A 13,046-nucleotide genomic window follows, 5' to 3' on the forward strand; every position below is an offset into this window, starting at 1 on the left:
TGCATGACATTTCTTCTGAATTCTCCTCCGTTGATGTGCAAACGAAACTGGGAATACCTGTAGATGTTGTCATGATGATCAAATGGTGTATATTTGCTAAGTGTTTCAAAGAATAAGCACAGCAGACTGTCTCTTGGCAGCTACATGTGCCAAGGTGTGAGGGCTCAGGACTTGGAAATTTAAAGACCCGAACCTCAGTTTCCTCATCCACACCATCTTCCTTTTGGTCTCCTAAGGCCTCCCCTGAGTTCTGAATCTGAAGCCAGCACCTTGGCTTGGTTTGTAGAGAAGTCACAGTCCCAGGTGCCTAATTCTGGGTTTAGTCCTTGACTTGAGGGGTAGGGGCCCACAGACTCTTTCCTGTTCTCTGCAGCATCGCCGCACCTTGTGGGTCCACCGCCAGTCCAAAGGAGTCCAGAAGAAGATCTTATCGTCAGTGAAAGGCCCGTCAACACTTGCCTCTTAGCTCCTCATGGGCTGTAGCTTCCCCCACCCCTGACTCTTTATCTGATACTTTTTCATCTTGCCTTTCCTTCTGTGAGTCCTTTGATGTGTGTGGGTGTTCTCTCTCTGCAGAGGTTGGCATCACTCCAATGCACTCCAGCCCCATTCAGGATAATTTCGAGTGATAGCGCCCAGATTTGTGAAATTCTGAGATGACACGATGCCTGGGAGGGCGGGGTGGGAATGCGGCTTCAGCTTGGCCGTGGTGGGTGGTGGGGTGACTGCAGCGTGGGCAGGGGGAGGGGCACAAGGCGGTGGTAGCCTCCTTGGTAATAAACCACGGCAATCAGAAGGGAAGATGTCACGGCGGGGATCCTCAGCACTGGGCCATTCTCTGGAACACACAAGATCACAACGTATTTGCTCTTTTGATACTCTGTGCCCCTTTCCCTTTTGATACTCTGTGCCCCTTTCCCTTGGACATTTAATAGCTGTGCATGTTTCACTAAAAGGACTCCAGCGGTGGAATTTCCGGCATATGACATTCGGGTGGGGGTAGACTCTAGAGGGGCAAGGAAGCTTCTGTGCTCGGGTGGGAGAAGAGGCGGAAAGGCCTCCTTCGGACGTGTCCCAGTTACAGTCTCCATGCCTGCACATTCCTTTTAAAAACAATTTTCCCCTTATAAAAGGAATAGAACCCTTTTACAAACCATTTCGAAGGCAAATAACTAAAAAAGCAACCATCCCACTGAAGGAATGCAAACTGCTGTGAGCATTTGGGGAGATTTTCCTCCCGTTGCTTCCCCTATGTAGCTAGATTTGGATCGCTGTTAGGGTTTTTATTAGAACTTTTTGTATCATTGTAACAGTGCTTTAAAACCTCTCTGATACTTTCCTGAGTTTCCTGGCATTGTCTTGTGTCCAGAGATCTGGGGCACTAAATAACTGGGGAATTTGGAGCAAGAAGAGAGCCAGCCCAGTCTTTGGACTTCAATTTCTCCAGCTACGAGTTGTGCATGTAACATAAAATACCAATAGCCATAGAGGTTTCATGTTTTCGGAGCTGACCTGGCTTCCTCTCAAGCAGAGGCCTATTTGGGTCTCCACTCAAACCATTGGATCTCCCAAACTGGGAGAAGAGCTCAGGGCAGGTCAGGGGTCTGACCCGGAGTGGGGACTTGGCATCAACGCTGCTGGGGCTCTCCTAGCAGGGACGAGAAGTGGCAACCTAAGCAGCTCCCCACTTCCAGGTGTCCCCCAGGCTCCAGCTCATTGGACCGGCCTCAGGTTCCTCCTCCAGCTAGGGAGCTCCTTCAACTTCCCTTCAGGGGACGTACCCACCTTCGCGGGGGCCATCCTCGGTATTTGGGAGACCTAAGGCGCAGCTCCCCTCCCCCATCAAGTGGGCAGAGAGGAGGACCCCAGACATCCAAGGCCTGGGAATGGGTGCAGCGAGGTGACCGCCCTCTCCCCCGGGAATTGTTTGGGTCCCAGGAGTCAGCCCCCGGCAGGCCGCGTCTGCAGCCCGGGTGGGGCCTCCAACCTCCCAGCCCTCCTTCCTCTCCGCGGTGGCCCGGGGGCGGACGGACGCGGCGGCGCCCATCCTGGCCCCCGTGCGGTTTCCCGGCGAGGCCCAAGGAGGTGGTGGAGGAGAGAAGAGGGAGGAGCGCGCGGAGCAGGAGGGGAAGACTGAGGAGCAGGGGGCGAGCGTTGGGAGGGTCGGAGCAGCCGGCGGGGGAGGAGGAGTAGAAGCAGCGGGCCGGGGTGAGGGGGTGGGGGCCAGAGGGGCCGAGAGCCAAGGAGCCCCCAAGGGAGATTGGAGGCGGAGCAGCCAAGGGAGGTCAAAGGGTTTGCAGCAAGCGGGGGAGGAGCCTCCGAGGACGAAGGGGTGGAGGGAGAGCCGGATCCACCGACAGGGCGGGGCCTGCGTAGCCCCGCCCGTAAGGCGGTGCTGTGAAACGAAGATGGCCGGGCGCGCCGCGGGAACTGAGGGGCTGCCGGCAGCGGCTGCGGCAGCTCTGGGACTGTGACTCCACGCGCGGCGGCGACCCGAGTGATCCAGGCACTGCAGGCGGCGGGGCGCAGGGCCGAGTGGGCGGCGGGCGACAGGAGGCAGGCGGGCACCGGTGCGCGGGCGCCGGGCGGAGGATGCACCGGGCGCGGCGGGCGGGTCTGAAAGATTTCTGAAGAAATCAGATTTCTATTTAGTGTGCCTTTCCATAATGTGAAATATATTTGTGTTATATGGTACCTGTTATTCTACATATTTTGCCATAGCCGTTGGATCTTATCCTTGACTGAATAAATACAAGCACAGAATGTTCCACAACACGTCCAGAACAGTGGCTCCCTTACTGCTGGGCGACACTGAGCAAGTTACTGAGCGTCTCTGTGCCTCATTCCTCCATTAGCCCCATTAGCTTGGAGTAAATTTAACTACTTCATGGGGCAGTATAGAACACTGACCATGTTAAGACATGGGAAATCATCAGAACAATATTTGTCATATGGTACGTTCCAGTCAATTCTAGCTGCCGTCATTACTGTTGTTAATATTATTGCTGTTCCACATTTCCCTGTTCCATGGACGCAGTGTCAGCAGCACCTTTGACTCACCGCATGGACCTAACACTGTCAATTCATCCCTTCAGGGCCTCAAGAACAGAGTGTATTAGGCATGGGGGAACGGGGGAAGGATTTTTCTTTTTCAGCATAATGAGAAACATAATGAGGTTTCATTGTGTGCTCGTATGCAAACGTTTAGTGCATATTCTCTATGAAGTTACAGGTCTAATGACCCCTTCACATGATCTGTATAATGATAGGAAATAAGTGGGCACGGGACAGTAATAGAACATGCATATATAAAGTTTTAAAAACCTTATAGAGGGACATTTAAAGGCCAAGAAACCTCATAACATGGTTTTTTTATTTTTATTTTTTGCCATTATTTCTATCAAGTATAATTCTCTTGTATTGAATTCTGAAAATCTCAATCTGATGAAGATATGAAAATGTTCATAGTCAAACTTTCACCAATAATGCTTTATTTCTTGTGTAGTTTTCACACTGCCAGTTTTAGTGTGTTTCTGATTTCTTCTGCTAATATTCATGATTTTTTTAATCCAAGGGTGATGGTATGGATATTTTCTGAGGTAACTCATGAGATTTACAGCCAAGTTTTTGGATGTAGAGTCTGAGGATGGGGCACAGGTGAGAGAGAGTGGAGTTTGGCTGGGAGGGGGAAAGGGTGGGGCAGGGACAAGGGAATATGAGTACAAGCAGAAACGGAAGTGAAGAGAGGCAAGAAGATAAGCTCAAACTTCTGAACCGTGGTTAGCGCTCCATGTGTACACGTATAATAAAATCTTTGAGTATTCATAGCAACACGATGAGGTTAAGCATTTTGACTGCTGTCATCCTTCTCAGCAGCTGGGGAAGCAGAAACACATAGCGGTTAATGGGTGAATGAATTTGCCCAAAGTCACCTTCCTGGCAAGAGCTGAATCAGATTGGTGCCCAGGCCAGAGAGAAACAGAGACGTGTTGTATCTGACTCCCAATCTGGAATACAGTGCGGTGTCTAGTGTCCTCTGGATCAAAAGACAGATCAACATGTCCATCTGCAGGAAACTTTACTGTGTGTGAATCTGTGTATGGATTGAACACAGTGTCTCCTAAGTGAATGAAAGACCATGGGGTTTCATGTCAGCATGCACACATCACAGAGAAGAGTTCCTGGTCCAAATGAAGGCCTCAACATGTGTTTCCTGTGACCAACATTAGTGGAGCACCCTCATTATTATGGAAAGTGGCATAACCATTGTATAATGATAAACAGAACAGCAGAGACAGTATCATGAAGACATTAACTCCCCTATCTCATACTTTTTAAAAATGAAGAGGACAGAACCTGGAAGGCAATAGACTACTTCCTAAATTTTTTTTCTTTCTCTCAACTGTGACATTCTAAATAATTTCCAAATAACGATTATTCAGCTTTTTAAAAAATATTTTTTCATTGATTGATTCTTATTTACAGTATTGGTTTGATTTCTGTCATACATCAACCTGAATTAACCATAGGTGTAGGTGTACATATGTCCCCTCCCTGTTGAATCCCTCCCACTTCCCGCTCATTCCCACACCTCTAGGTTATTACAGAGCCCCCATTTGAGTTCCCTGAGCCATCCAGAAAATTCCCACTGGCTCTCTATTTACATATGTTAGTGTATATGCATCCATGCTACTCCCTTTCCATTGATCTCACCCTCTCCCTCTTCTCCCCCACCTTTGTGCATAAGTCTGTCCTCTAAGTCTGCATCTCCATTGTTGCTCTGCAAACAGGTTTATCAGTACCATCCTTCCATAGATTACACATATGTACATTTATATATATTTGTTCGTCTCGTTCTAACTTACTTCACTATGTATAATAGGCTCTGGGTTCATCCACCTACTTCGAACTGACTCAAATCCATTCCTGCTTTTCTATTGCTGAGTAGTATTTCATTGTATATATACACCAAAGCTTCTTTCTCCATTTTTCTGTCAATGGACATCTAGCTTACTTCCATGTCTTGGCTGTTGTAAATAGTGCTGCAGTGAACACTGGGGTGCGTGTGTCTTTTTAGCTTTGGATTTTGAAGGATGTATGCCTAATAGTGGGGTTGATGGGTCATATGGTGGTTTTATTCCTAGTTTTTTGAGGAATTGCCATACTGTCTTCCATAGTGGCTCTATCAGTTTACATTCCGACCAGCAGTGCACGGGGCTTCCCTTTTCTCCACACCCTCTCCAGCACTTGTTGTTTGGATTTTTTGATTATGCCCATTCTGTCTGGTGTGAGGTGACATCACATTGTAGTATTGCTTTGCATTTCTCTAATAATGAGCTTCCCTGATGCCTTAGGGGGTGGAGAGTCTGCCTGCAGTGTGGGGGACCCGGGTTCAGTCCCTGGGTTGGAAAGATACCCTGGAGAAGGAAATGGCAACCCACTCCAGTATTCTTGCCTGGAAAATTCCTTGGACAGAAGAACCTGACAGGCTACAGTCCGTGGGGTTGCAAGGAGTCAGACACGACTGAGCGACTAACACTCATTAATAATGAGTGTTGTCAAGCATCTCTTCATGTGTTTATTAGCCATCCGTATGTCTTCTTTGGAGAAATATCAGTTTAGGACTTTTGCCCACTTTTTGACCGGGTTGTTTGTTTCTCTGGTAGTGACGTGTCTGAGCTGCTTGTATGTTTTGGAAATTAATACTTTGTCAGTTGTTGCCTTTGCTGTTATTTTCTCCCATTCCATGGGTGGTCTTTTCACCTTGTTTATAGTATCCTTTGCTATGCAAATCTTTTAAATTTAATTAGCTCCCACTTATTTATTTTTGTTTCTATTTCCTTTATTCTAGGAGGTTTGTCATAGAGGATGTTGCTATGATTTATGTCCTTCAGTGTTCTGCTTATGTTTTCTTCTGAGTTTTATAGTTTCTGGTCTTACATTTAGGTCTCTAGTCCATTTTGAGTTTACCTTTGTGAATGGTTTTAGGAAGTTTTCTAATTTCATTCTTTTGCACTTACTTGTCTAGTTCTTCCAGCATGACTTCTTGAAGATGCCGTCTTGTTCCCATTGCATATTCTTGCCTCCTTTGTCAAAGATAAGGTGCCCATATGTGTGTGGGTTTTTCTCTGTGCTTTCTCTCTTGTTCCCTTGGCCTATACTTCTGTTTTTGTGTCAGTGACATACTATCTTGATGACTGTAGCTTTGTAATATAGTCTGAGATCAGGTAAGTTGATTCCTCCAGTTCCATTCTTCTTTCTCAAGATTACTTTGCCAATTCAGGGTCTTTTGTGTTTCAAATGAACTGTGAAATTTTTTATTCTAGCTCCATGAAAAATGCCATTGGTAATTTGATAGGGATTGCATTGAATCTGTGGATTGCAGTTGGTAGTTCAGTCATTTTCACAATATTGATTCTTGCAACCCAGGAGCATGGAATATCCTTCTGTCTGTTTATATCGTCTTTGATATCTTTCATCAGTGTCTTATACTTTCCTGTATACAGTTTTATTGCCTCTTTTGGTAGGTTTATCTCTAGGTATTTTATTTTTTTAGTTGCAATGGTAAATGGGATTGATTCCTTAATTTCTCCTTCTGATTTTTCATTGTTAATATATAGGAATGCATGTGATTTGTGTGTATTGATTTTGTATCCTGCAACTACTAAATTCACTGATTAATTCTAGTTATTTTCTGATGGTATCTTTAGGGTTTTCTATGTACAGTATCATGTCATCGGCAAATAGTGTGAGTTTCACCTCTTCCTTTCTAATCTGGATTCCTTTTATTTCTTTCTTTTCTCTGATTGCTGTAGCTAGGACTTCCAAAAGTATGTTGAATAACAGTGGCAAGTGTGGGCACCCTTCTCTTCTTCCTGATCTTAGAGGGAATGCTTTCAGCTTCTCACTATTTAGAATAATGTTTGCTGTGGGTTTATCATGTATGACCTTTACTATGTTGAGTCAGGTTATGTCTATACTCATTTTTGAAGAGTTGTTATCATAAAAGGATGCTGAAGTTTGTCAAAAGCTTTTTCTGCATCTATTGAGATTATCCCTTGGATTTTGTCTTTCAGTTTGTTAATATAGTGTATCACATTGATCAATTTGCATATACTGAAGAATCCTTGCATCCCTGGGATACACCTGACTTAATCATACTTGTGATCTTTCTAATGTGATGTTGCATTCTGTTTGCTAGAATTTTGTTGGTGATTTTTGCATCTGTGTTCATCCGTGCCATTGGCCTGTTATTTTCGTTTTTTATGATATCTTTGTCTGGCCTTGGTATCAGGGTGGTTGTGCTGTCATAGAAGGAGTTTAGAATTGTTCCTTCCTCTGCATATTTTGGGAAGAGTTTCAGAAGGATGGGTAATAGCTTTCCACTAAATGTTTCATAGAATTTACCTGTGAAGCCGTCGGTCCCTGAGCTGTGGTTTTTTGGGTGTTTTTGATCACAGTTTTGATTTCAGTTTTTGTAATAGTCCTGTTCATAATTTCTATTTCTTCCCGGTTCAGTCGTGGAAGGTTGAACATTTCTAAGAATCTGTCCATATCCTCTGGTTGTCCATTTTATTAGCATACAGTTGCTCATAATAGTCTATTATGATCCTTTGTATGTCTGTGTTGTCTCTGGTAACCTCGGCTTTTTCAATCCTAATTTTCTTTTTTTTCCCCTAATTTGCTTGATTTGATTTTTCTCCTTTGTTTTCTTGATAAGTCTGGCTAATTATTTGTCAATTTTGTTTACCTTCTCAAAGAACCAACTTTTTGTTTTGTAAATCTTTACTATTGCTGCATTCATTTCTTTTTCATTTATTCTGGCTCTGATTTTTATGATTTCTTTCCTTCTACTAACTTAGGCATTGGATTTTTTAACTTATTTTTCGAGCTGCTTTAGGTGTAGTGTTAGGTTGTCTATTTGACGTTTTTCTTCTTTGCTGAGGTAGGCTTATATTGCTATCAACTTCCCTCTTAGCACTGCTTTTACTGATTCCCGTAGGTTTTGGAAACAGACAGCCCATAAACTAGAGAACAATTATCCCAAAGAAGTCCTCCCACTGTTATGAAATTTCTAGGACCCAAAACAGATTTCCCACCCTGTGGATCCAGCAGAGGGACTGAGAAATTCCAGCATATTTGACTCTGGAGGCCAGTGGGTTTGGTTATGGAACTTCCACAGGACAAGGGAAACAGACGCTTGCAAGGCACAGACACAACCTTGTGTGCACCAGGACCCAGGAGCAAGGAGCAGTGAGGCCACGAGAGAGGCCAGTGAGTGTTCAGGAGTCTCTGGTGGAGGCCTGTGTGGACAGTGGCCTGCCATGGCTTCAGAAGCACTGACTGTAACAGTCCTGCCATAAGTCCTTTTGAATGAGATCGCCATTACCACCATGGGCATCACTGTTTCTTCATGAAATATGGAATTCTTTGTATTTCTCACACATATACCAAGACAATTTTCCGCCATGAGATATGGAATTCTCTGTATCTCTTATATAAAAATCTGGGTGCTAATACTCTTTCATAAACTTGGGCTTCTCTGTATTTCACATTTGAAGATCAGAATGGGGAATTTCCCATAAGAACTATGGAAATCTCTGTATTTCGTGTGAACCACTGGTTCTCAGGTACTAAAACATGTGTTCTCTGTTACGGTTCTGTCCCTGTGCCTCGCATGTGTGCGTGTACAGGCGTGTGTTCATGTCGCCTGTGTTTGTGGATGGTGCGTGGTTCTGGCCCACTGCAGACACAGAGATGAGGGTGACAGAACATGAGACGTGGAACAACCAGAAGAGGAGGCCCAAGGCATCCACAGCCTAGGGGAGACTGGTCCATGCATCTGTGTGGTGCCCATGCCCAGGAGAACAACGAAGGAAGGATGACCAGGGAAAGCTCCTGACAGCGGGTCCATAAATCTGCAATTAGAGAAAGAGACATAAACAAACTCACAATTTCTGCTGTGTTGTTTTTTCTGTGTGTGTTGTTAAGCAGGGGTAGAGGGTTTGAGGAGTCACCCAGAGTAGATCAAGTGGTGTGGGGCTTTAAAAATGCTGCCTGTGGACCCCTCCGTCTGTGGAACATTGGCTTCCATAGGAGTGGTAGGTATGGCTGCTGCAGGACCCAGGATTGTGAAGAGACCAAGGTACTTGAGAAAAGGGTAGAGACTGGGAGGAGGAGGCGAGGAAAGAGAGCCTGCTTCACTGGAGACCTACTTCTCCCACACGTGTGAGAAGGAGATAGCTGGAGGTCCTGGGCTAGTGCTACCTAGCATCAGCCTGTCAGCCAGCACCCTCCCGTCCCCAGGGTGGCACACATTGGCACCATGCGAGACAAATGACGTGCTAAGGTAAGCGCTCGGTTTGCAAGCCCAGGCATCCAAGGAGAGGCACGGCATGGCTATGGCCTCCATCCGGGCACTTCCTGGTAAATGGCCATGCAGAAAGGTGAGAAAAGCAATGGTGTGGGGTGCATGTGTGTGCCCCTGTGCTGGTGTGTGTCTGTGAGAGAGAGAACAGAGATGAAGCACGGTTGGTGGGCCGTTTGTATGCAGGGACCCTGGGGCAGTGAGAGACAGTTGGCAGTTCAGAGCCTGCTGGTTTTCAGGCTCCAGGGGTTCGTGCATAGCAGTCCTGCAAAAGAGGCCGCATTGCTTGCTCCAGAAGTTTTGACATTAATTTCCTCCTTTCTTGGCAGTTTCCTCCTTGGCCATGGAGGGCAAAGGGTTAAAGGTGTCAGTCTGCACCTGAAGGAGAGTCCTGAAAGCCTCACGGGAGGACAACCTCTGCTTTCATCATGGAGTTCCTGAAGGAGACCTGCACCACGTGACTCTCACAGGGACCCTGGATTCTAAGTGAGTGTCTTGGATGTCCCCCAGGCCCAACCATTAGCTGGGTTCGATGGCCCACACTGTGTAGAAGAGTTAGGGAATGCCTGAGCTGTAGGCAGACCTACCACAGGCTAGCGAGGGCAGCAGAAAGAGAGCCTTGCCATTCAGTAAGTCAGTGAGGCCTGGTGGAATCAACCCCTCTTGGTGCATTTAGGAGAGGAATGCTGCTTCCTGTACAAGGGAGAGGAGAGCTGTGGGCGTAGGGCGGGCAGACAGGCCAGGGTGCCTTTCGTGTGGGGCTCTCTGTCTGCTGCTAGTAGTCAACTGTAGAGCCGACAGGAAGGGAGGCCAGCTTACCATTTCAGGTGTGCATTCACTGCTTCGTTTTGTCACAGCCCCTCTGGATCCATGTGCAGCTTCTTCACGGCACTGTATCAGAGTCAGAGGCCTGTCACATTCTCTTTGACCTTTTGGGGGACCGGGCATTGATTTGGCCTTTTCCTGCTACAGGAAGATAGCAATTTGGTGAAAAGGAAAACAGTTGCAAACGAAGAAGTACAGAGTTAGGAAGAGCAGGGGAACCTCGGTCAGAAGGTGTCAGCCCCGGGGAGGGCGTGCTGGCCCTGCGACGAGCACGGCATTGGGAAGGAATGAGCTTGAGAGGTGCACGCTGAGAAAAGGATGCTCTAAGTCAGCTCCATGTGTGTTGTTCCACGTCCGGTTCTAACTGGTGCTTCTTCACCTGCACACAGATTTCTCATGAGGCAGGTAAGGTGGTCTGCTATTCCCACCTCTATGAGAATTTTCCACATTTTGCTGTGATCCACAACAAAGGCTTTGGAGTAGTCAGTAAAGCAGAACTAGATGTTTTCTGGGAACTCTCTTGCTTTTTTGATGATCCAACCGATGTTGGCAATTTGATTTCTCTGGTTCCTCTGCATTTTCTAAATCTAGCCTGAACATCTGGAAGTTCACGGTTCACAAATTGTTGAAGCCTGACTTGGAGAATTTTGAGCATTACTTTCCTAGTGTGTGACCTGAGCACAACTGTGTGGTCATTTGAACGTTCTGTGGCATGGCCTTTGGGATTGGAATGAAAACTGACCTTTTCCAGTCCTGTGGCTACTGCTGAGTTTTCCAAATGTGCTGGCATATTGAGTGCAGCACCTTCACAGCAGCATCTTTGAGGATTTGAAATAGCTCAATTGGAATTCCATCAGTTCCACTAGCTTTGTTGGTAATGATGCTTCCCAAGGCTCACTTGACTTTGCATTCCAGGATGTCTGGCTCTAGGAGAGTGATCACACTATCGTGGTTATCTGGGTGGTGATGATCTCTTTTTTTTATAGTCCTTCTGTGTATTCTTGCCACTTCTCCTTAATATCTTCTGCTTCTGTTAGGTCCAAACCATTTCTGCCCTTTATTGTGCCCATCTTTGCATGAAATGTTCCCTTGGTATCCCTAATTTTCTCGAAGAGATCTCTAGTCTTTTCCATTCTGTCGCTTTCCTGTATTTCTTTGCATTGATCACTGAGGAAGGCTTTCTTATCTCTCTGTGCTAATTCTTTGGAACTCTGTACTCAAATGTGTGGCTTTCCATTTCTCCTTTGCCTTTTCATCGATGCTCAGCTATTTGAAAGGCCTCCTCAGACAGCCATTTTGCCTTTTTGCATTTCTTTTTCTTGGGGATGGTCTTGATCACTGCCTCCTGAACAATGTCATGAACCTCCATCCATAGTTCTTCAGGGACTTTGTCTATCAGATCTAATCCCTTGAATCTATTTGTCACTTCCACTGTATAATCATAAGGGATTTCACATTGATCATACCTGAATGGCCCGGTGGTTTCCGCTACTTTCTTCAATTTAAGTCTGAATTTTGCAGTAAGGGGTTCACGATCTGAGCCACAGTCAGCTCGTGGTCTTCTTTTTGCTGACTCTATAGAGCTTCTCCATCTTTGGCTACAAACAATATAATCAACCTGATTTTGGTATTGACCAACTAGTGATGTCCATGTGTAGAGTCTTCTCTTGTGTTGTTGGAAGAGGGTGTATGCTATGACCAGTGCATTCTCTTGTCAATACTCTGTTAGGCTTTGCCCTGCTTCCTTTTCTACTCCCAGGCCCAATGTTGCCTTTTTCTCCAGGCATCTCTTGATTTCCTACTTTAACATTCTAGTCCCCTATGATGTAAAAGACATCTTTTTTGGTGTTTGTTCTAAAAGGTCTTGTAGGTCTTCCTAGAACCATTCACCTTCAGCTTCTTCAGCATTGCTGGTTGGGGCATAGACTTGGATTACTGTGATATTGAATGCTTTGCCTTGGAAATGTGCAGAGATCTTTCTGTCATTTTGAGATTGCACCGAAGCACTGCATTTTGGAGTCTTTTGTTGATTATGAGGGCTATGCCATTTCTTCTAAGGGATTCTTGCCCATAGTAGTAGATATATTGGTCATCTGAATTAATCCACTCAATCAAGTCCATTTTAGTTCCCTCATTTCTATAATGTCAATGTTCACTCTTGCCATCACCTATTTGACCACTTCCAAACTACCTTGATTCATGGACCTAAGATTCCAAGTTCCTATGCAATGTTGTTCTTCATAGCATCAGATTTTCCTTCCAACATAAGTTATATTTTTCTTTGGCTCTGTCTCTTTATTCTTTCTGGAGCTATTTCTCCACTCTTCTCCAGTAGCATATTGGGCACCTACTGACCTGGGGAGGTCATTTTTCAGTGTCACATCTTTTTTGCCTTTTCATACTGTTTGTTTCCGAATTGGAAATAGAGTGTGTCAACGCTATATATTGTCATCCTGCTTATTTAAATTATATGCAGAGTACATCATGCGAAATTCCAGGCTGGATGAAGCACAAGCTACAATCAAGATAGTCAGGAGACATATCAACAACCTCAGATACGCAGATGACACCACCCTCATGGCAGAAAGCGAAGAAGAACTGAAATGCTTCTTGACAAAAGTGAAAGAGGCGAGTGAAAAAGTTGGCTTAAAAGTCAGCATTCCAAAAACTAAGATCATGGCATCTGGTCCCATCACTTCTTAGCAAATAGATGGGGATACGTTGGAAACATTGACAGACTTTATTTTGGGGGGGGGGTGCTCCAAAATCACTACAGATGGTGACTGCAGCCATGAAATTAAAAGACTCTTGCTCGTTGGGAGAAAAGCTATGAGCAACCTTGACAGCATATTTA

General features: G+C 45.5%; 1 protein-coding gene across 1 annotated transcript; it reads right to left on the reverse strand.

Moving 5' to 3' along the window:
* Positions 1-284: 284 nt before the first annotated feature.
* On the reverse strand, positions 285-9,412 carry LOC122690571 (proline-rich protein 36-like). The gene is made up of 3 exons (XM_043897486.1): positions 9,216-9,412; positions 1,786-2,627; positions 285-838 (listed from the first exon to the last, which is right to left on the reverse strand). Exons 1-3 carry the CDS (start codon positions 9,410-9,412, stop codon positions 696-698), a joined length of 1,182 nt encoding a protein of 393 aa, XP_043753421.1. The 3' UTR covers positions 285-695.
* Between the last annotated feature and the right edge of the window lie 3,634 nt (positions 9,413-13,046).

This window comes from Cervus elaphus, chromosome X, assembly GCF_910594005.1.
Source record: "Cervus elaphus chromosome X, mCerEla1.1, whole genome shotgun sequence".
NCBI classification, from domain to species: domain Eukaryota; kingdom Metazoa; phylum Chordata; class Mammalia; order Artiodactyla; family Cervidae; genus Cervus; species Cervus elaphus.